The sequence below is a fragment of the Myotis myotis genome, unplaced genomic scaffold (genome assembly GCF_014108235.1).
Source record: "Myotis myotis isolate mMyoMyo1 unplaced genomic scaffold, mMyoMyo1.p scaffold_m19_p_17, whole genome shotgun sequence".
Lineage (NCBI taxonomy): Eukaryota > Metazoa > Chordata > Mammalia > Chiroptera > Vespertilionidae > Myotis > Myotis myotis.
The window spans coordinates 28,617,642-28,639,436 of NW_023416321.1; the positions used below are offsets into that span (position 1 = coordinate 28,617,642).

General features: G+C 36.9%; 1 protein-coding gene across 10 annotated transcripts in view; it reads left to right on the plus strand.

The window, feature by feature from the left end:
- The window catches only part of RHOT1 (ras homolog family member T1), a 57,404-nt gene that overhangs the window by 14,340 nt on the left and 21,269 nt on the right, over positions 1–21,795 (plus strand). For all 10 annotated transcript variants that reach the window (XR_004972849.1, XR_004972850.1, XR_004972851.1 and 7 more), the window contains exons 2-14: positions 3,619–3,677; positions 5,484–5,565; positions 7,539–7,582; positions 8,051–8,104; positions 8,259–8,311; positions 10,342–10,450; positions 10,761–10,862; positions 15,462–15,560; positions 16,120–16,228; positions 16,992–17,112; positions 19,756–19,840; positions 20,192–20,337; positions 21,499–21,599. Coding sequence is in view for 7 of the 10 variants with exons in the window: in XM_036340532.1 (XP_036196425.1) it covers positions 3,619–3,677; positions 5,484–5,565; positions 7,539–7,582; positions 8,051–8,104; positions 8,259–8,311; positions 10,342–10,450; positions 10,761–10,862; positions 15,462–15,560; positions 16,120–16,228; positions 16,992–17,112; positions 19,756–19,840; positions 20,192–20,337; positions 21,499–21,599 (1,164 nt within the window). In the remaining 3 variants the exon portion in view is untranslated. The remainder of the gene's footprint in view (positions 1–3,618; positions 3,678–5,483; positions 5,566–7,538; positions 7,583–8,050; positions 8,105–8,258; positions 8,312–10,341; positions 10,451–10,760; positions 10,863–15,461; positions 15,561–16,119; positions 16,229–16,991; positions 17,113–19,755; positions 19,841–20,191; positions 20,338–21,498; positions 21,600–21,795) is intronic.

A 21,795-nucleotide genomic window follows, 5' to 3' on the forward strand; every position in this document is an offset into this window, starting at 1 on the left:
ATTTTGAATTGGGAGTAGATAAGAAGAGAAAGGGTCAAGTGATCCAGTTCTAAGCTTCATATTTTGTTTGGTTATATGACAATAAAATCATGGAAGGATCTCTGTGATATGACAAGCAGGATTACAGGCCACTCCTTGACCCAGGGAAGCAAGACTGGTGGTGTAAGAACGAGGTCCACCAATCTCCTGCAGGCTTACCACAGCCACCGCCCAGGCTAACTTCGAGAGAGGGCATTCCCATACCTCAATGTTACCTTCCTGAAAAGCAAGCCAAGAAGATAGGTGTGATAACTTGGTAACTAGCAGTAAGCTGCCTTGTAGCATTCAGTCTTATTGTCAGAACTACCAAACACTTCTAGGAAGAATTAAAATTATCTTGTAGCATGTTTGGGAACTAAAGTAATGATTGTAGCAAAAAAGCTTCATTACTGATTATATTGAGATTAAAAAATATATTCTAAAAGAAATAAAAAAATAAAAATAAAATGGGATCATGCTGATTTATACTTTAAAATGTCATTTTAAAAGTAAATTGGAACAATTGGAGCCTCCAAATAGTGACCGTAACAGCTTATAAATCATAGAATAATCCATGAGACCATGGTAATATGAATCAGAAGGGAAGTTTTTTTCTTACAGTAAAATGCAAAGTAATGTAGAAGGTTTGATAGAAACAAAATTTAAGCATCATGAATGACTGCCTAAACCAGTGGGCAAAAGTTGGATGAGAAACAGGATATTAACATAGTCCAAAGTATCTCCTCCTAAGATACATATTAATTACAATAGGAAAAATAACTTTATAGTGGCAGGCACCACCTCCTTCAAGTGATGACAGCCAACATCACCAGTAACGGGACAAAATTGACACCATCAGTCTTGGTCCAGGGAAGACTCCCTTCTGCTGTGATGCACTGAGGAGGGTGCAATATCACTTCTAGGATATTCCTGCCAAAAATGCAAAACCTGAACTTAATCATGAGATAACATCATACAAACCCAATTGAGGGATAGTGTACAAATTCAATGGCTTGTATTCTTCAAAAAGTTAAGGTCATGATAGATTGAGGAACTAAAGATTAAACGGGGACTAAAGAGACTGATATCCAAATGCAATATTTGATCTTGGTCAGAAAAACAAAGAGTTTTCTTTGCTATAAAAGATGATAGTGGGACAAATGTGAGGTGTGATAGAGTCTATAGATTAGATGATAGTGTTTATTGGTGTTAATTTCCTAATCTTGCCAATGCACTGTGGTTATGTAAGAGAACCATCTTGTCTTTAGGAAATGTATACTACGGTGCTTTAGCGTAAAGGGTCATCATCATGTCTGCAACTTACTCTCAAATGGTTTAAAAAAAATTTTTAAGTATATATATTTAGAGAGAGAATGATGATGCAGATGTGGTTAAATGTTAACATATGTGGAATTTGGTGAAAGGACAGACCTGGCTCTTTTGTACTATTTTTGCAGTTTTTTGTAAGTCTGAAGTTTTCTTAAAATAAGTTAAAAAAAAAAATTTGAGCCAGAGCTGCTGAATTAGTCACCAATGAATCAGTGAGTATCTTAATTAACTTATGTAGTATTTGTGTATTCAATGTTTGCTGACTTTAGGGGGTCACCATTCCTTTTCTGTATTTTTAACTTGTGTTAACAATATTTTTTAAAGTCTGGCATAAGAAAAAGAACACTGGCTTAGCCATCAAGAGATGGGTTATTCTCTTAGGTTTGCAACTAATCTTTTAGTGAGACCTTGAGAAAATAACTGTCTCTGGGTCCTAGGTTCTTTATCAGAACATATTTGGCGGGAGCTGGACCAGCTGACATTGATGACTAGGTTCTAGCAGTTCTGTGATGTTGAGCTCTGAGTTCACTGACAGAGTCAGAACTCAGTGACAGTGTTTACTCTCAGCCACTTGGAAAAGACCCAAGTGTTCTCACACAGTCAGTTGAAAAGAACCGAAGAAATCAGAGCTAGAAGGCACCTGTTAGACCATCTAATTTGTCCCTCCACCAGCAGCCCTCACTTGTTCACAGCACACCCTCTGTTTGGACCAGTACTCTCCAGCCATTCGTTATTTTTCCAAAGACTTGACTTGTGTTTTCAGTTCATCCCTTTTTTTTTTTTTTTAGTCATTTAAAAAAAAAGAATGTGACTTCTCTTAACTTTAAAATTTTCCAGGTATTTTATATTTAGACTTTACTTTTGGAAACTGGAGTTTGCTATTATGGCAGAGATTAATAGGCAGTGGACTGTTTTCCTTGAGAATAGCAAAAGGATTTAGTTAATAAGCAGTTGGATGTCTAATGATAGCAATTATATGATCAGAAAGGGAGAAGAATGCACAGCACATTTCAGAATGAAAATTAAGATTTTTAAGTTTGTGCATTAAAAAATTTTCAAGGTTAGAAAATGTAATGAGAAAGTTTCTTTGCTCTTATTAACCCTTTAAATATGATACCCTAAAAAAGAAAGAATGTAAGGGTGTACAGAAATATGCACTCTGACCTTTTATTGGTAAGGATTAAATTGGTTTATTCTTTTTTGGAGGTAATTTAACAATATCTATTAAAAACATAAAAGATTATGCATGCTGCCCTGACCGGTTTGGCTCAGTGGATAGAACATCGGCCTGCGGACTCAAGGGTCCCAGGTTCGATATTCCAGTCAAGGGCATGTACCTTTGTTGCAGACACATACCCAGTAGGGAGTGTGCAGGAGACAGCTGATTGATGTTTCTCTCTCATCAATGTTTCTAACTCTCTATCCCTCTCCCTTCCTCTCTGTAAAAAATCAATAAAATATATTTAAAAAAAAAAAGATTATGCATGCTAACTTGAGTTCCACTTCTAGAAATTTATCCTTTAGAAATAATCATTGTTTATAAAAGTAAAAACCTCAACAGTGTTCATTGTTAGATTATATTAATTATGACACATCATACAATGGATTCTTATACAACTATCCAAAACTAATGTAAGAAGCTTTCTAAATATTAATATAAAATGGATTTATGATTGCTATTTTTTTAAATTGTGATAAAATATATAAAACATAATATTTAATATTTTAACCATTTGTAAATGTACAATTTAGGAGCATTAAATACATTCACAATTTTGTGTAACCATCACCACTGTCTAGATCTAAAACTTTTTATCATACTTAACAAAAATTCTGTATCCATTAAATAATACAGAATTCCTTCCCTCTCCAAAGAGATTTTTATATACGACATGGAATACTGCCCAAATACATAATTAAATAAAAAAGGAAGATTGTAAAATAGTATGAATACTATGATTCCACTGTGGTAAATTATTAACTTGAGTGTAGGAAAAATCTGGGAGACTGTCTATATTAAATGGTTAATGAGGACATTATGGGAGAATTTTACTTACATATAATAAATTTTGATAATTTTTTGTTTCAAACAATGAGTATGTGTAACTTTCTAAGCAGGAGAAAAAGATATACTTGAAGTATTGTAATAAAATGTGGTAATTTGGATGCCTCTGATTTTAGCTAACAAATAACATACTTTCTGTGTGGTTGCTGAATTATGAGCTTATGAACCTCAACACTCTATTAAAGTAATGGTTTTTCTTTTCACAGCTAGAGTTGGGAAGACATCACTGATTATGTCTCTGGTCAGTGAAGAATTTCCAGAGGAGGTAAACATTTTGATTTCTTTTGCTATTTTTAAAATGTTTTAAATTTCTCAAAATTGAGCTAAAATGAAACAAATTCTGCCTTTTTTGCGTGTGCTTCCTTTCTGACAGTTGTGATTTTTGAAAAGGCTCATATTATTTTATACAAGACATCCCTAAAATACGGTGTAGGAGAAAGTCACCCTAGATCTGAGTTCACTTCAGTCCTTTGCATTTCCTATACTTTTGACCTTGGCTGGGATATTGTCATCTCTGTGCCTTATTAGTCTCATATGTAATATGGGAGCTGAAAGGGATATTAGAAGTCATCTAATCTGTGTAATCATTTCATTTTGTGTGTGTGTGTGTGTGTGTGTGTAATTGTTTCTTAAACATAAAATGTTGCTCATAACCCCAAAACATAAAACAGATGAGTATTCCTTTCATTGAAGTTAGGGCAAAAGGGCTGAATCCCCACCTGCCTTCCATCTGCCACCCCCTAGTCTTTGAGGCATTAGAACTACTAGGATTCTGACACACATATTTAAAACCCTTTAATATTATCCACCTCCATCATTTTACAAATAGAGAAACTAATTTATTCTGCCTTTGCCTACTTACCTCAAAGGATTGTTGTGGGTCTCAAATGAGATAAGCTTAATGGGAGTGCTACTAAAAGTAAAGTGCTTTTTATTATTACTGGCAATATATTTGTTTACATTTTGGAAGTTCCAGTATGGGGATTGCTGGTTAAGGCCTTACGTAAAATCAGGATATTGTTATGGGGAATGGGATCAGTGCAAATGGGATGAAAATTATTTCTTTTTATTTTCTTTATTCACATTGCAGGTGTTATTAGTGCCACAATTTACATTTAATCCCCCCCCTTTTTTTTTACTCTTAAGTAGGAATATCTGTATAATTTCATTATTTAGACAGGAATATGATGTATGATATAATAGTGTTTTCAACAGTGGCCATATGACCATTCATTGTTTCTTTCGCTTTTTTTTCCCTCTTAAGTAACATGGTTAAATAACTACTGCTTAATTTATGAAATGAAGTCTAATTTCCTTTGTGGTTTATAGAATTAGCAACATTTTAATTATGATCACCTAAGATGTAATACCTAAAAGTTTTCTATGATAGTTTAACTTAGTTTAGAATTGTCATTTTAGCATAGTCCTCTTGAGTGTGAATAAGGGATTTTTAATTGATTAAAAATCATCCAGTATTTCTAAAAAATGGGATCATTAAACATAAGGCTTATTATGTTGCCAATTAGTTATCTTCCAGAAGAAATGTATTTTGATAACATTGTTTTATTTGAGGATTATTTTAGATTAACATTGTTCTTCATTTGTAGAGTATGTCAAGCTTTCAACAAAATAGAATGAAAACGACATTAGATTTTACAATGTACAATTTAGGGGCATTAAGTACATTCACAATTTTGTGTAGCCAACATCACTTTCTACATCTAAAACTTTTTTATCATCCTCAACATTTAAAAACCTAATGTTTAAAACACCAAATTAATTTAAGTACTGTGTTAGGCTACATCAGATCTGAAGTATTCTTTTATGTCCGGTGCCCACACAGGTAGAAATGAGCTTTTTTAAAAAAGTGATTTATCATATACCATTAATATATATTTGCATTTGTAATAAAACACAAAAATAAGCATTTAAAAGTACAACAAATACCTGTAAGAATAGGTATGGATGAAAGGGGCTAATATATAGATACATTTACATAATCTGTTAACAGTTTTAATCTATCATATCCAAAGGTGGCCTATTTTTCTTCTATATTTGTTTTCAAATGAAGGTGCCTCCTCGGGCAGAAGAAATCACTATTCCAGCTGATGTCACCCCTGAGAGAGTTCCAACACACATCGTAGATTACTCAGGTAATGAATGACCTATTGTAGGTGAACCTGTAGGGTTAGTTCAGTAATCTAAAAAAAGGTACTTACTGAGGTTTAAAAAATATTAAACAGGAGTGGTCCTTTTTCTCTAGCAATAAATGATCATTTACCATTCTTGTTTCATTTATATCTTCCTGCCAGTCCCCATCCCAGACCCACCTAAAGCCTCCATCTTGCAGTTCTCTTCCCTAATGTACTAAGGTGGGTTCCATAATGATGAAAAGGAAGGAGGAATGGTAAATGACAAGAAGTAGATAAGTCATTACCCTCCTTGAATTGTCATGTTTGCAGAGAGAAGTTCTGGGATAATTTGTTATCAGGCATGCTCTGATGATTTAGAAAGCGCTCTAAATTTCAGAATTTGTTAATTTCTAAATTTGTTCTTTAATTTTTCAGCCTTTGTCTTAAATAAAATAATAGTTAAAACAGTTGTCAAGTTGCTTACATTATATGATAATAGAAGCACATCTGTATTGCTTCTTATAATTTAAATTTTTTTCTATACACTACTACTTTTTAATCATTAAATTATTGTGCTTTGTTCTGGGACTTTGTTTTTAAAGAGTCAGTTGTAACATGTACCACTCTGATGGGTGATGTTGACAGTGGGGGAAGCTATATGGAGCAAGAACCAAAAACTGGTCTAAACAATAAAATCTATTTTTTTAAATGGATATAACTACATTGTAATACTTTGTTTTGCTGAACTGGTATCTCATATAGCCTAAAAAATAAATGTTAGCACTGTGCAGTCGGAAACATGTGACTATTTGAAAACTTGAAGTATGGCTAGTCTAAATTGAAGTGTGCCCTAAGTGTACAATACAGTGCATTTAGAAGATTTAGTATGAAGCCAGAATATAAAATAGCTCATTAGTACTTTTTCTGAGTATATATTGAAATTTTAATATTTTTGATGTTTTGGGTTAAGTAAAAGAGTAATTTTACCTGTTACTTTTCTTAAGGTGACTACTAGCAAATTAAAAATTACATATATATGCTTGCATTGTGTTTCTACTGGACAGCACTCTGCTATATTAGAAACTGACGGGAGTGGATGCTTTCTGCTACAGTCTCATAACTGTAGCTTAACTTATAGAATCATTTTTTTAGATAAGTGTAGCCATATAATTAGATTCACTTCCATATTAGAATTGGAGCCAAAACCCATTATTACTGAACGTATGAAAAGATATTAAAAATGGCCAGTTATTTTAGCATAGTGTAAAGTGCAATTGAACTTACATATGATATTAGTTTGTATGTCAGAAATAACAGGCATTTTGGGGGAAAACGTTTAATATAAGATGATCTGAATTAATATATCAACAATGGCTTTGCTCTTCATTTGTGTGCTTCCTCCTACCTACATCACGCATGTCTCGTGTACCTTGGGGTTATAGGCACAACTGCCCATTGATACCAGTTCTGGCCAGAGATACGCACTAGAGAGGGAATTTTTGACTCATCATTATCATGCTCTAGTTTTGCTTCTGGGGCCTGGTTAATATTACTCATATCTGCTATCTAGACCTTAAGCTTGTATTGCCCAGATTCTCATGTGGCCTTTTAACCTTGTGTGGATAGACACTGTCTGGGCTTTTGACTTTTCAGCACCCAGTCTTCGAGCTTGGGTTTCTGATCTCTTTTGCCTGACCCTTCTCAACTCTGGGTCAGATGCCGGCCTAGATTTATAACACAGTTCCTTTTGCACTTCTGTGTCTGAGTTATCCTCTTGTAAACCTGTCTTTCAGTACCAGCCAGCTTCCTTATCACCCTTCCCTTCCCCTGCCCTGCCCTTGTCTTTGCCACCTAGTCTGGCACTATACCATGACTTAAGGAATAAGGGATGTTTAGAGGGATGTTAAATGGGTGTTGCATAGATTTTAGCCTGGCCATTCGTTTTTATGGACATGTGTAAAGTATGAAACTATTTTTTACTTTGTCATTTGTAGAAGCAGAACAGAGTGATGAACAACTTCATCAAGAAATATCACAGGTTAGTGACATGGCCTGTGTGGGTCAGTGGTAGAGCGTCGGCCCGGGTACTGAAGAGTCGCAGGTTCGATTCCGATCAAGGGCATGTACGTGGGTTGTAGGTTTGATCCCTGGCCCTGATCGGGGCACACGCAAGAGGCAACCAATCGATGTGTCTATTTCTCCCACCTTCCCTCCCTCCTTTCCACTTTTTGTACTCTCTAAAAATCAATGGAAAAAAATATCTTCAGGTGAGGATTAACCAAAAAAACCCAAAATCACAGATGAGTTAAAAAATAGTAATAGGTTTTTGTGGGAAAACAGTGATGATTCTAAGTCTTATTTTTTATTCTCTAACTTATTTTGTTGTTACTGCTGAATTTGAGTATCTATTTTTGCCGTAAGTCCTTAGGAACTTTTTCCTCTTAGAGATGTACTAAGTTTTTCTTGTTATTATAAAATACTATTAATTTGTTCATTTTTCTTGTAGGCTAATGTCATCTGCATAGTTTATGCTGTTAACAACAAGCATTCTATTGATAAGGTAAGACTATATGACTTTTTTCACCATATTTAGTTAAATTTCAATGGGGGCACTTTCAAAATTGATCCCCAGTTTAGAATTATAAGGGTCTTAGGTCGGGTATTTTTCAAAGAAGATCCTCACGTGGCTTAGCTCTTGTTAATTTTCATTTTAGGTAACAAGTCGATGGATTCCTCTCATAAATGAAAGAACAGACAAAGACAGCAGGTATTTTTTCTCTCTCCAACTTTGTATATTGAAAAATTTCAAACTTACAGGAAAGTTGCAAGAGGTAGCATAATGAACATCTATAAACACTTCACTTGAATCCACCAGTTGTTAACATTTTGCCAGATTTGTTTTATCTATAGGTCTATCTACCTGTTTGCATACACACTCCTTTTTTGGAAGAAGTGACTTGAGGCAACACAAATATTTGAGAACAAAGTACAGAATAGACCTGTGGTTCATCATTTCAGACATTAAGTATTTTGATAATTAATCTTGCATTTCTCTTTCTCAAACCACTGCTTGAAAAGTCTCAGCTCTAGAATTCCTCTACAACTGCACTGCATGTGCCCTCTCACTTAGATGCCCATTTGATGAGGAATGACACTCTCCCTTGTCATTGATTGCTCATTGTGGGTATGTAAGAGCATGCGACTTGGAGGAAAGTGAACGACCTTTGAAATCTGGTGTGGCTGCTTATGAGCTTTAAGACTGACTTCAGCCCTGGCTGGCATTGGTCAGTGGGTAGAGCGTCAGCCTGTGCACCATAGGGTCTTGTGTTCAATTCCTAGTCAAGGGCACATACCTGGATTGCAGATTTGATCCTGGCCTCCTGCGGGAGGCAACCAGTTGATGTGTCTCTTTCACATGGGTGTTTCTCTCTCTCTCCTCTCTCTCTCTCCCTTCCACTCTCTCTAAAAATCAGGGGAGAAAATATCCTGGGGTGAGGATTAACAAAACAAAACAAAAAAGACTTTGACTTCATTGAGCCTGTTTCCTCAACTGTAAGCAGAAATGAGGATAATACTTGTGGTTATTTTAAGAATCCAATGAAATAATGCATATGTGAGTGCTTTATAAGTTCTCTGAAAAACTACGGATCTTCATTTATAATTTATACAGAGAGATTTCTTTGAAATTCTTTGGAAGATATTTTCCCATTGATTTTTAGAGTGGAAAGGAGGGGAAGAGATAGAGAGAGAGAAATATCAATGTGAGAGAGACACATTGGTTGGTTGCTTCCCACAAGTGCCCCGACCAGGGCCAGGGACCAAGCCTGCAACCGAGGCACTTGCCCTTGATTGGAATTGAACTCTCAGGCTGATGCTCTGTCCATTGAAACCAAACCGGCTAGGGCTCTGCTTCTTAAAGAATGCTTTCAGTCTTTTCTGTCTCAGGAGATCCACCCATTTTATCTAGCTAAAAACCCATGTATTTTTTTTTTTTTTTTTTTTGCCTTTTCCTCAACCTCGGTATCTAATCTAACAGCAGAATCATACCATATCACCCTATAAATATTTCACTATGTATCTCTAAAGATAACAAATGACTGCATTTTAAAAGGTCCATCATATCATGCCATTACCCCAGTAGCTTCCCATTTTACATTTACAATAAAACCTACTCTCCTTACTACATCTGTAAGTCCTTATGTGTCTGATCTTTGCTCCTCTCCCTCACCCCATTTCATACCTCTTTTGCTCCGGACTCTGCAGCCACTCTTGCATTTTTTTTACTTTTTGGACTAAACAAGATGTTTTTTAGTTTGGGGTCTTTGTACATGCTGTCCCTTCTTACCGCCCAGCTCTTCATATGGCAGATTCCACTTCATCCTTCACTCCTTGACTCAACTGCCACCTTGTCAGAAAGATTTTTCCTGATTATCACATATAATTAGTTCCCTTTCATTACTCTAGCCCATATCCCCCTATTTATTTTCTTCATAGTGCTTAACAGAATTGGAAATTGTCTTGTTTATTTGCTTATTGTCCATTTCCTATTTACACTATTAGAATGGGGATGGACTTTCCCTATGTCCTTAATGCCTACAACAGTGCCTGGCTTATCATAGGTACTCAATAAGTATTTGTTGAGTATGCTTTCTAGTGGGCTTGAGCTGACTACAGTAGAGGGTTCATATTGGGGAGTTTAAGTATATCTTATGAGTTAGAATGGGTTAATGTACATTAAAATATAAATCTAACGTATGTTGTCTTCCTTAGTATTACAATGTGCCCTGTTTATTTCAGGTTGCCTTTGATATTGGTTGGGAACAAATCTGATCTAGTGGAATATAGCAGTATGGAGACCATCCTTCCTATTATGAACCAGTACACTGAAATAGAAACCTGTGTGGAGGTATGCCTTGTTTGATTTTGAAATTTACTGTTGGTGAATTCTCACTAATTGAGGTTGGGAATAGAAGGCTGGGGAGATGTGGGATGGAATAAATTTCCTGCTGTTTGTGAAGTCATGTAAACCAAATAAAATAGAGACTTGAAGTTGGCCTCTGGGCTCTTTGTAGACAACCATCTTGTGATATCCACTAAGAAAAATGCATTTTCAGTTTCTTCAAGGAACCTTATTACCTTATTTTCGTGGTTTTAACTCTCATAATTGCTTTCGGAATGTAAAATTTTAAACTTTTTTTTTTTTTTTTTTTTTTTAGTGTTCAGCAAAAAATCTGAAGAACATATCAGAGCTCTTTTATTATGCCCAGAAAGCTGTTCTTCATCCTACAGGGCCCTTGTACTGCCCAGAGGAGAAAGAGGTAACCGCCCCCGCCAGCTCCCCAGTTTGTGTTAGTAGGGGCTGGAATGTATAGGTACTAACTCTAATGTGGTAGTGATTTTTAGTAACTCTTAAGTATTGTTGTAAACTTCTGCAATTTAAATTTATTGTTTATTATACTTACATTTTCTAGGTATTTTTCTTCAAAGATATTCACATTAAATACTCAGAAAAGTATTCCATATCAAATACTATTTCAGGAAATGTCATTAGAACAAACAGGAGAATTGGCAATAATAACAGCAAGAAGTCCAAAGACTTAGCTACTTGCTTTGCTACTATAAAGTCCATAAACTTAAAAACATACACAAAGAAAAAACTTGTGTAGTTATTTGACATGGATACAACATGTAATAAAACTTGAATACTCCCTTTTGTTTCATAGCTAAGAAACACAGTAATTCCTTAATGAAATATCTAAAATTGAAAATATTTTGCCATATACTTTTTAAATTAATTATTTTTTATTTAAAATTCACATACCATAAAATTTAGCCCTTTAAAGTGTGCAATTCGGTGGTTTTAGTATATTCACACAGTTGTATGTTCATCACCACTGTCTAATTCCAGAATATTTCATCACCTCAAAAAGAAACCCTGTACCCATTAGTGTTACCCCCATTCCCCCAACCCTGGGCAACCAGTAATCTACTTTCTGTCTGTATGGATTTGCTTTTTGTGGACATTTCATATAAATGGACTCATACTGCATGTGGTCTTTCTGTTGGCTTCTTTCACATAGCATAGTAATGTTTTCAGGGTACATGCATGTTGTAGCATGTATTAGCATTTCATTTCTTTAATGGCTAAACAATACTTTATTGTATGGCTATATTTCACATTTTGTTTATCCACTTATCTATTGATGGACTTTTGGGTTGTTGTACATTTTATGGCTATCTACCTACCTATATATATAAAAGCCTATGCAACTGGTCATCTGGTAGCTATGATGTGCACTGACCACCAGGGGGCAGACACTCAACGCAGGAGCTGCCCCCTGGTGGTCAGTGCACTCCCACAGCGGGAGGGCTGCTCAGCTGACCAACGGACATGGGGCTCATGGCTCCTGGTCCTGGCATCAGTACTGACTGGGTGCGAGGAGCGAGGCTGCAATAATGAGCAGTGGTTGTGCAATCATGGGTGTGCCAGTATCGCCCTAGGACGGGCGCACGGAGACTGCAGCAAAGCAGCAGCCAGCCTACTGGGCAGCGGCGGCAGGCGCAGTGGGGCCCGGATGAGCAGGAGCGGCACGGTGCCTGGCTCCAGCTCGGGCTCCTCCCTGGCCACCTGTCACTTCTCGCACTACTTCGTGCTGTGCAGGATCAACAGGGACAGTGGGCTGAAGCCCGACAAGCTGGCGGGTAAGGCTTGGCTGCAGTGGTGCGGAAGTCCACTGATCCCCGCAGGCCAGACCAAGGGACCCCACTGGTGCATGAATCCATGCACCAGGCCTCTAGTTGTGAATATAACTGCTATAAACATTAACACACAAATTTGAACATCTGTTTTCAATTCCTTTGTATAATTAGGAATGAAGTTGCTAGATCACATGGTAATTCTATGAGGAACCACCAAATTATATGAAGGTTCCAGTTTCTTCACCTCTTTGCCAATACTTGTTATTTCTTCCCCTCCACCCACTTTTTTAATATATTATTACTAGAGGCCCAGTGCATGAAATTTGTGCACTTGGGGTTGGGGGTAGGTCGTCCCTCAGCCCGGCCTGTGCCCTCTTGCAGTATGGGAGCCCTCAGAGGATGTCCTACTGACGGCTTAGGCCTGCTCCCCGCCACCTCCACTGCACTCGCCAGCCGTGAGCCTGAATTCTGGCTGAGCAGCTCTCCTCTATGGGAGCGCACTGACCACCAGGAGCAGCTCCTGCATTGAGCATCTACTCCCTGGTAGTCAGTGTGCGTCATAGCAACCAGTCGTTCCCCCGTTCAGTCAATTTGCATAGTAGCCTTTTATTATATAGGATAGCCATAGTGGATGTGAATGGTATCTCACTATTGTTTTGATTTGCATTTCCCTGATGGGTAATGATGATGTTCAGCTTTTCTTGTGGTTATTTTGCCATTTGTATATCTTCTTTGGAGAAATGTCTGTTTAATTCTTTTTTCTATTTCTTGAGTTGTCTTTTTACTGTTGAGTATTTAAAAATAAAAAGTTGTAGATATTTTCAGGAAAAGTTTATAGTATAGGTAAGTGGTTGGCTGCTTTGACCAGTGAGCCACATTTGGTCTGGCCACTTGTTTTTTGTATAGCCTATGAGCTAAGAATACATTTTATATTTTCATTATCTCTCTCTCTTTTTTTTCTTTTTGGTTTTTAGAGAGAATGGAAGGGAAGTGGAGAGACAGAGTGAGAGAAACATCAATGTGAGAGAGACGCATTGATTGCTTGCCTTCCCGGCCAATGCTCTAACCACTGAGCACTGGCCAGGGCCAGAGCTACATTTTTAAATGACTGAAAAAAGTTCAAAAGGAGTAATATTTTGTGATATGGGAAAATTATGTGACATTTAGAATTTATCATTCATGAATAATGTTTTATTGCATCACAGCCGTCCTCATTCCTTTATGTTTGTCTGTGGCTGCTTTCCTGCCACAAAGGCAGAGATGAGTAGTTGCAGCAGAGTTTGTATGTGGTACTCACACTTCTGTGCTCAGTGCTGCTTGGCGCACTGCTAATTGCACTGGCACAGCTATAACTTGACAGTATTTTAGTACCACGTGTATCACTGTACTGTTATGTTTTATTTTGTTATCAGTGCTTTACCTATCCTGCCAAAACAAGAAAAGAAAAAAGTCAGTTTTTAGTTGGAAAAGCAGCTGTATGTTCTAAGCTCAAATTATTTTGGGGGAGGGTTGTAGTTACCTCAGTGCAAGCACAAAAGAAATTTCCACATTTCATACTTCATTTGACTCTGCAGTTGAGGAGCTTCCACCCAACCTTCAATCAGGACTCACTAAGCTGCAGTATAATGACATGCTAGCAGGCAAAAATCAAGAAAAGAATCTAATATAATTCTGCAAACGCTTTCCAAGCAATGAATGTGCCCAATTAAAATTATATGTGTATGGATATGTATCAGTACTGGCAGTATGTAACTGTACAAAAAGACATATTTCAAAGATAAAGTATGTAAAATTTTACAGATAAACATTGCAATCAATTTTTATGATAGGGAACACTAATTTTGAACCCCAACTTAGCAAAATGTTAACTCTCTTAGGAGATTTTCATTCTTCTCATTAGTAGACCTGTATAGCAAATTTATACTGGTTTTATTATATTTTGAATTTCATCAATAAAAATGTTGTGGAAATTTTATTCTCTCTTGCTATATAAGTACTTCCATGACATTCTTGATTTTTCCTATTGGTTATTTGTAGCCCTTTACAGAAGAAGTGCTGACCTCTGGTATAAATAATTAATCTGAGTTACCCCTTAATCTGACCCTGATTTACTTTTCCTTAATCCTGGTTTACTGTTTCTTAATTGGAATGCTTCTTTCTAATTTACTCTTAATCCAGAATTTCCCAAATTTGCTTCATCGTAGTCACTAGACATACTTGTTAAAAACACAGACTACCTTCTGATTCAGCCAGGAAATTTGATCTTATGATCAAGAAAATTTGGGAAGCAGTCTCATGCTATAGAGATTTACCTCTGAGCCCTTAGCCTACTGGTACATTAAATCGCCTCTGTTAGTTCTCAATTCTTTAATTGCTTTTTACTTAGGGCTATTATTAGTTCTGCTAATCACCCCACCCCTGCTCCTTCCCCAATCACCTGAATAAAATACCACCATCTGTTATTCATTTCGTAGGTGGACCTGCTTGAAGTAAAATCTGCAAATTTGGAGACTATCCTTTGTTTTACACAAGAACAAGCACTGAGTCTAAGCTATACCAGAAGCTTTTATTTAGACAATAACAACCTTTAACACAGATTGGGATCAACAAAAAGATAATATTAAAAATTAAGCCTGCCCCTGACCAGGTGGCTCAGTTGGAGCATCGTTGGTACCCCAAAGGGTTGTGAGCTGGATTCCTGGTCAGGGCACATACAGAGATTGCAGGTTTGATTTTAGTCCCATAGGGGAGGCAACCTCCTGTGGCCCCTCCCCCCAGCCGGCCCTGCCCCCGACCAGCCCCTCACCCCCACCCGAACGGGGGTGGGGCTGGCCAGCCAACCTCCCGTGGCCCCTCCCCTTAGCTAGGCCAGCCGGATCCCACCCGTGCATGAATTCGTGCACCAGGCCTCTAGTATATAGATATGACTGGAAGAATGAATATTCTCTAAAGATGTACTTCTCTTGCCTATCCTTGGAGGATTTGTGGTCATGCGGGGGGCATTCGATCATTCCAAATACTGGTCCTCATTTACTTAAAAAGGTTTGAGTATAAAAATAAATGGCTTTGCTTTAGTTAATTTTTCATGCTGGTTGTATTTGCTGTTACGTATTTGATGGTGAGAACAATCAGAATTACTCTTAGCCTTATGAAAATCATATTTAAAAATCTAAGCTATTTTAATTAAAACAATTGTTTCTTTTCTCATTGATTTCTAGATGAAGCCAGCCTGTATAAAAGCCCTTACTCGTATATTTAAAATATCTGATCAAGATAATGATGGCACTCTCAATGATGCTGAGCTCAACTTCTTTCAGGTAACCTTCCTCTTTTTCTGATGTTCGTATACCTTGTTGTGTTTTTTTGGGGGGGGTGGGACTGAGAAAAGCTATTGGAATTTATTAGCTTAAACAGTGATGTGTTGATAAATTTGAGTCTGTTTCATGTAAAAATTATCTTTCATGTCAAGCTATTTAAGTCTTTGCCTAGGGTATAAAACTCTCTTATGCATAGGAATCAAGGAGACTCTTTGATAGCATTATTTCATGGTACACAATGGATGTGTATTGAGGAGGACGAAGTCTGAACTCTGAGTTATTTTTCTTTCTTGGTTTTGTATAACATAGCTTCACAAAGAGCCCTGTGTTTTAGAAATGTGATGGGGAGAGTAGGGAAGGTTTCTTTCCTTCTAAGTATGACATGTTTTACAAAAATAATACAAGGCAGAGACCATCCTAATTCATAATTTGTTTCTTTCGGTTGCAACTCATTGATTTAATATTGCTTTGTAGACTGTTTTTATATATTTATATTTAATGCTGATTTTTGTTGGTGTTTTTTTGTGTATTTTGTTTTTTTTGTTTTGTTTTTTGCTAGAGAATTTGTTTCAACACTCCATTAGCTCCTCAGGCTCTAGAAGATGTCAAGAATGTAGTCAGAAAACATATAAGTGATGGTGTGGCTGATAGTGGGTTGACACTGAAAGGTAGGTGAATGGTGTTCTTTCCCTTTTTTAACTCAATAATTTCAAAATTTGGTATAAGGTCTTTATAGCATTATTTATACTTTAAGGAAACGTTAGTTTTACTCATATGTCTGAAATCTAACTTGGACATGTAGGAGTTGGAAGAGACAGGCAATTTGGTGGGGATAGTTATCTTCACTGTCAGCATAAATTAGAGGAAGGGAAATTGGTGGGATCTCAGGAATGCTGACGTCCACCTGAAGGAAAAAGATTTCTGGAACAAACAAATTTATCTTAAAGTTCTTCTGATTCATAAGCATCCTTTAAGTAGAAATTATTTTTAGGGGAGACATTTTGCCTATCCGTCAGATTTACCAAGTATACAATGTTCCCTGTAGAATGTGTGATAGAACCACAGTAAAATAAAAAATGAAATTGAAAACCAGAACTTTTCATTATAAAGCACAAAGATCTGTAACACAACGTCCTTTGTTTTTATCACCTAACTTTGTGAATGTCAGTGTATTCCTTGGGATATGTTTTGGCCCTTTCTTCTGGTGCCATCTCTTGCTGACCTGGGTATATAAATGAAATGATTCTGAAATCAGCTCTGTTTTTATTGAGACACTTGTGAATTTTGTTTTGATTTGACCTCCAGTATGCAAAACTATTAAGCCTAGGTTCATGACTGTAGTGCTTGCCATTTTGTGTTGCATGCTTTTCTCCCATGTGAGTCTGTGCTCTTTTTCACATCAGTTGTGTTTACGAATTCATTTTATTTCAGGTTTTCTTTTTTTACACACACTTTTTATCCAGAGAGGGAGACATGAAACTACTTGGACTGTGCTTCGACGATTTGGTTATGATGATGACCTGGATTTGACACCTGAGTACTTATTCCCCTTGTATGTACCTTTGGCTTTCTAATTGATTTTACTTGCCAAGTATTTTAACGTCTTATTTATCACATAGGTAGGCTTTGGGGTACTCAGGAATAATTTAGATTTATAGAGAGATTTGAAACAGGGTTTCTCAACCTCGGCTCTATTGACATTTTGGTCTGGCTGATTCTTTGCTGTAGAGTCTGTCCCATGCATTGTAAGATTTTTAGCACATCCTTAATGCCGGTAACACCTCCTCCCCCAGCTGTAACAAGTGAAAATGTCTAGCATCTCTAGAAGTCGCCAAATGTTCCCTCAGGAGTGAAGTCATCCCCAGTGGAGAGCCACTGATTTATAGAATGGCTCAGATTTTTCCTTTTCCTCTCGTGGAGAATACAAGTGTTTTTATTTTTTTTAAATATATCTTTAATGATTTCAGAGAGGAAGGGGAAGGGGGAGAGAGAGATATATAAACATCAATGGTGAGAGAGAATCATTGACCAGCTGCCTCCTGCATGCCACACACTGGGGATCGAGCCCGCAACCCGGGCATGTGCCCTGACTGGAAATCAAACTGTGACCTCCTGGTTCGTAGGTGGACACTCAACCACTGAGCCATGCCAGCCAGGCTACAAGTATTTTTAAAAATTTATTCTACTGAGAAAAAACATAAAAGATGCTAGGCAAACTGTTTTTGAAGTCAATAGATGAGAAGTATATTGGTTAACTTTTTTTTTTTTTCATTAGTCCTTCTCCTTCCTAAGGTTTATAGCCTGTTCTTAGCTCAGGATAAAGTAAGTATTTTTTCCTAAACAAGCAGTCTATTTGTGGTTATTTTTCTTTAAATAGTGCAGTGTTTACATTCTGTTTGTTTAAAAATGGACCCAGCCCATCTGGAGTGGCTCAGTCAGTTGAGCATCATCCATGCACCAAAAGGTTGCCAGTTCCATTCCTGGTCAGGGCACATATCTGGGTTGCGGTGTGGTCCCCAGTTGGGGCATATATGGAAAGGCAACTGATTGATGTTTCTCTCTCTCTCTCTCTCCTACCCCCTCTTCTTCTCTCTAAGCATGTCCTTAGGTGAGGATTAAAAATGATAAATAAATAAAAATGGACCCATTGTCACCCCAAAACAGGAGACTGCCTTGCTGTAGGATGCCACTACTGTAACAAGGAAGTGACTTCCCAAGATCTGGCCTTCAAAGCTTTGGTCTTTCTTCTTCACTTTTTCAGCATTATGTAATCTTCATGTTGTCTTTTATTTTAGCATAGCACCCCTATGCTAAAATAAAATATGCAGAACTAGTATGTAAGGGTTCAGAAGGACTTTGTCATTTGTTTCTTCCCCTATGATTGAGGAAGCAACGTTCTTTCTGGTTGGATTCCTGGTGCATTAATCAGTTCTAACTTGAAACCTCTCTTGTCAAAGTTATTAAATTAAATTTTAGCTCCAGTAATTTTCCAGCTTTTTCAATAAATCTATATTGAATGAATGAATGGATGGATGGATGGATGAATTTGTCCATTTTTCGTCAAAAGTTCTTTTCTGTACCATTTATGTGGGTAGATAAATTCTACAAGGGGTTGCTTATTGCTTTCTTAAGTATGACAGTGAGAAAACTCCCATCTCTTATGACTCTGTGGCTCTATTATCTCTTTCAATGTCTTTATTTCTCTGCCTTGAATTTTCTGCAAAATAGCCGCTTAGAGCCACCACTTGAATTTTTCTGGCTTTCTTATTAAGCTCTGCCTCTGTCCTTCACACTGTTGCTAGATTGAATAGATATATAAATACAGATGTGACCTTGGCACTTCCCTTCAAGACAGGATAAAGCCCAAGCTTCTTAACATGGTACATGAGGTCATTCATGATCCGCTCATGCTCACTCCCTGCCTTCATTCTAGAAGTAAATCCGAAACTATTTATAGTCCACCAATCACATTTTCTACTCCTGGTATTTCCACTCTCTTCCTCTCCCCTCAACCTAATTAATTCCTCTTATCCTTCAAGTCTCAATTCATCTGACAGTGTCTCTCAGCAGCGCTGACACCTTCCCATCCCCAGGCCAGAGACAGTCCAATTCATGTGGGCTTCCCGAGCATCCTTCGCTTGCCCATACTTGTCCCATTCTGCTGCGATAGTGAATTATCTGTGGTCCATCTCCCACTTGAATGCGGTTTCTTAGAGGGGAGAAGCCTGTCTTGTTTTTGTGTCCCTAGTACCTAGCTCAGTGCATTTGATAAATGTTTATTGAACTAAATTTAGAGTGAGTCAAAAAAGTCAAATCAGGCAGAAATAACATCTCTTTACATCATTTTCAACTCATTACCATGTTGACATAATTATGACTCACAATTTGTTTATAGTGGAGAAACAAACCCGTTATGGTTTAATCTGTATTATTTATAAAAAATTTTATTTCAACCTGCCCTTCAGATATTTAAGAACACTTTACATGTCAACTCGAATGAGCATTATTTTGACCCTGAGGCTTGTCTGGCCACTCTAGTGACTTTCCCTGGGAAAGTCCACCTGGCTCCGGCAAGGGTATTGTGAGTGGTGTTAATCCCACAAAAAGACTTGTTGCAGTTTTATATTCATTTCTTAAATTAAATTTCAATTTTTGATTAATGATTTGTTTTACTCTTAAATTTTTTCATCAACAGGCTAAAAATACCTCCTGATTGCACTACTGAATTAAATCATCATGCGTATTTGTTTCTCCAAAGCACCTTTGACAAACATGATTTGGTAAGCTCTTAGCTGTAATTTTCCATGATAAAGTATTTTTCAGTGAGTGATTTAACACTGTTCCCTTAGCTTTGGGGTACTCATGTCACGTAGCCAAAAATTGCTTAAACTCTCTTAAGTTAAACTAGCAAAAATACTCTTTTTTTATTGTTTTCTCAAGATGAAAAAGTGTAGTTTATAGATTCTTGTATAAGTTTCCTTATAAACATGTAAGACATTTTCTTGATAAAATGTAAAATTTCTTTTCATATGTTAGTTTTTAGAAGCATAGTTTTACTAGAAGAGGGGCTTTTCTGTTTGGGAATTACTCTCTTAGATATCTAAACATTATACTTCCTTGTGTATCTTCAGGATAGAGACTGTGCTTTGTCACCTGATGAGCTTAAAGATTTGTTTAAAGTTTTCCCTTACATACCTTGGGGGCCAGATGTGAATAACACAGTTTGTACAAATGAAAGAGGCTGGATAACCTACCAGGGATTCCTTTCCCAGTGGACGTGAGTATAGAGCTCACCTGTTAGCTCTAGAATTGTCACTACTTTAAAATTATGTTGCATTACATTAATCATTTTGTAAGTTTTTCAGATCTTACTAGGTGTTTCAATCAATCTGTTTACTTTTGGATGATGTACATGGAAACAGTAATAAGTCATATCAAAAGTGAGGTAAATTTTAATCCATTTTTTATTAAGAGAATTAGAAACATCATTGCTATTGCAAAATTCTTTACACCTTTAGAATATGGGGAGAGCATTTTTTTTTAATATATTTTATTGATTTTTTACAGAGAGGAAGGGAGAGAGATAGAGAGTTAGAAACATCGATGAGAGAGAAACATCGATCAGCTGCCTCCTGCACATCTCCTACTGGGGATATGCCCGCAACCCAGGTACATGCCCTTGACCGGAATCGAACCTGGGACCTTTCAGTCCGCAGGCGGACGCTCTATCCACTGAGCCAAACCGGTTTCGGCAGGGAGAGCATATTTTACTTGGCACTGAAGACTTAAGGGTTTTTATTGTTTGTCATGTGCTCTTAGTGAGAGTTTGTCTACAGTCTGGGTATAGCCTAGTAGACATTGTATTTAGGATGCTAAGGAAATCCTCTGGTCATGTATGAGGACATAATTACTTGAATCTTGGGGAGACTAACTTTTCTTAATACCAGAATCTATTCTTTTTTCAAATCATAAAAAGACTACCTAATTTCTAGTAATTAGGTAAGGATGTTGTGGGAGTGGTGTTATCCCACAAAAAGACTTGTACCTTTTAGTTATTTTTGCTCTGTTCACAAACCTTTTCAGATTAATTATCATTAAGTTCTTAACTAGCCAGTATTTGCAGTGTACTATGTAACTTGGGAAGCAAATTATTTTCAAAAATCCCTGCTCTAGATTTACCAGCAGCTCACTGCTCATCTATGTGGCCTTGCTCTCTCTGGGCAGGTGAGGTATGGAATCCCCCCACATCTTGCATTCTCCTCCCTTCTCTGTCTTAAGAATGCATTGTAGAAAGAGCCATGGTTGGGCGCATGGGAAATTAGGCAGCCTGACAAAACTCATCTGAATCTGGTGGTAAAATTATTTGAGCTGTTGGAATTTTTTTTTCTATAAATGTTCATTGAGGAACTTTTCACATTTATATTCTTCTGTTTCTTAGGCTTACGACCTATTTAGATGTACAGCGGTGCCTGGAGTATTTGGGCTACTTAGGCTATTCAATACTGACTGAACAAGAGTCTCAAGCTTCAGCCATTACAGGTAAGTAAATAAAATTAGTAAAAAAAGTTAGAAACATTTTTAAGGTTCCACTTTCATATGTAAAAAGAGTGAACATAAATATATCTTTGCTGGTCTTCCATGTCTATACTCTTATTTGTTTTTCCTGTGACTTGATCATTTCTTTTGAGTTAAGATGCTTGATTTTATTGTTCATCAAAAAAGAAAGCATAGGTTT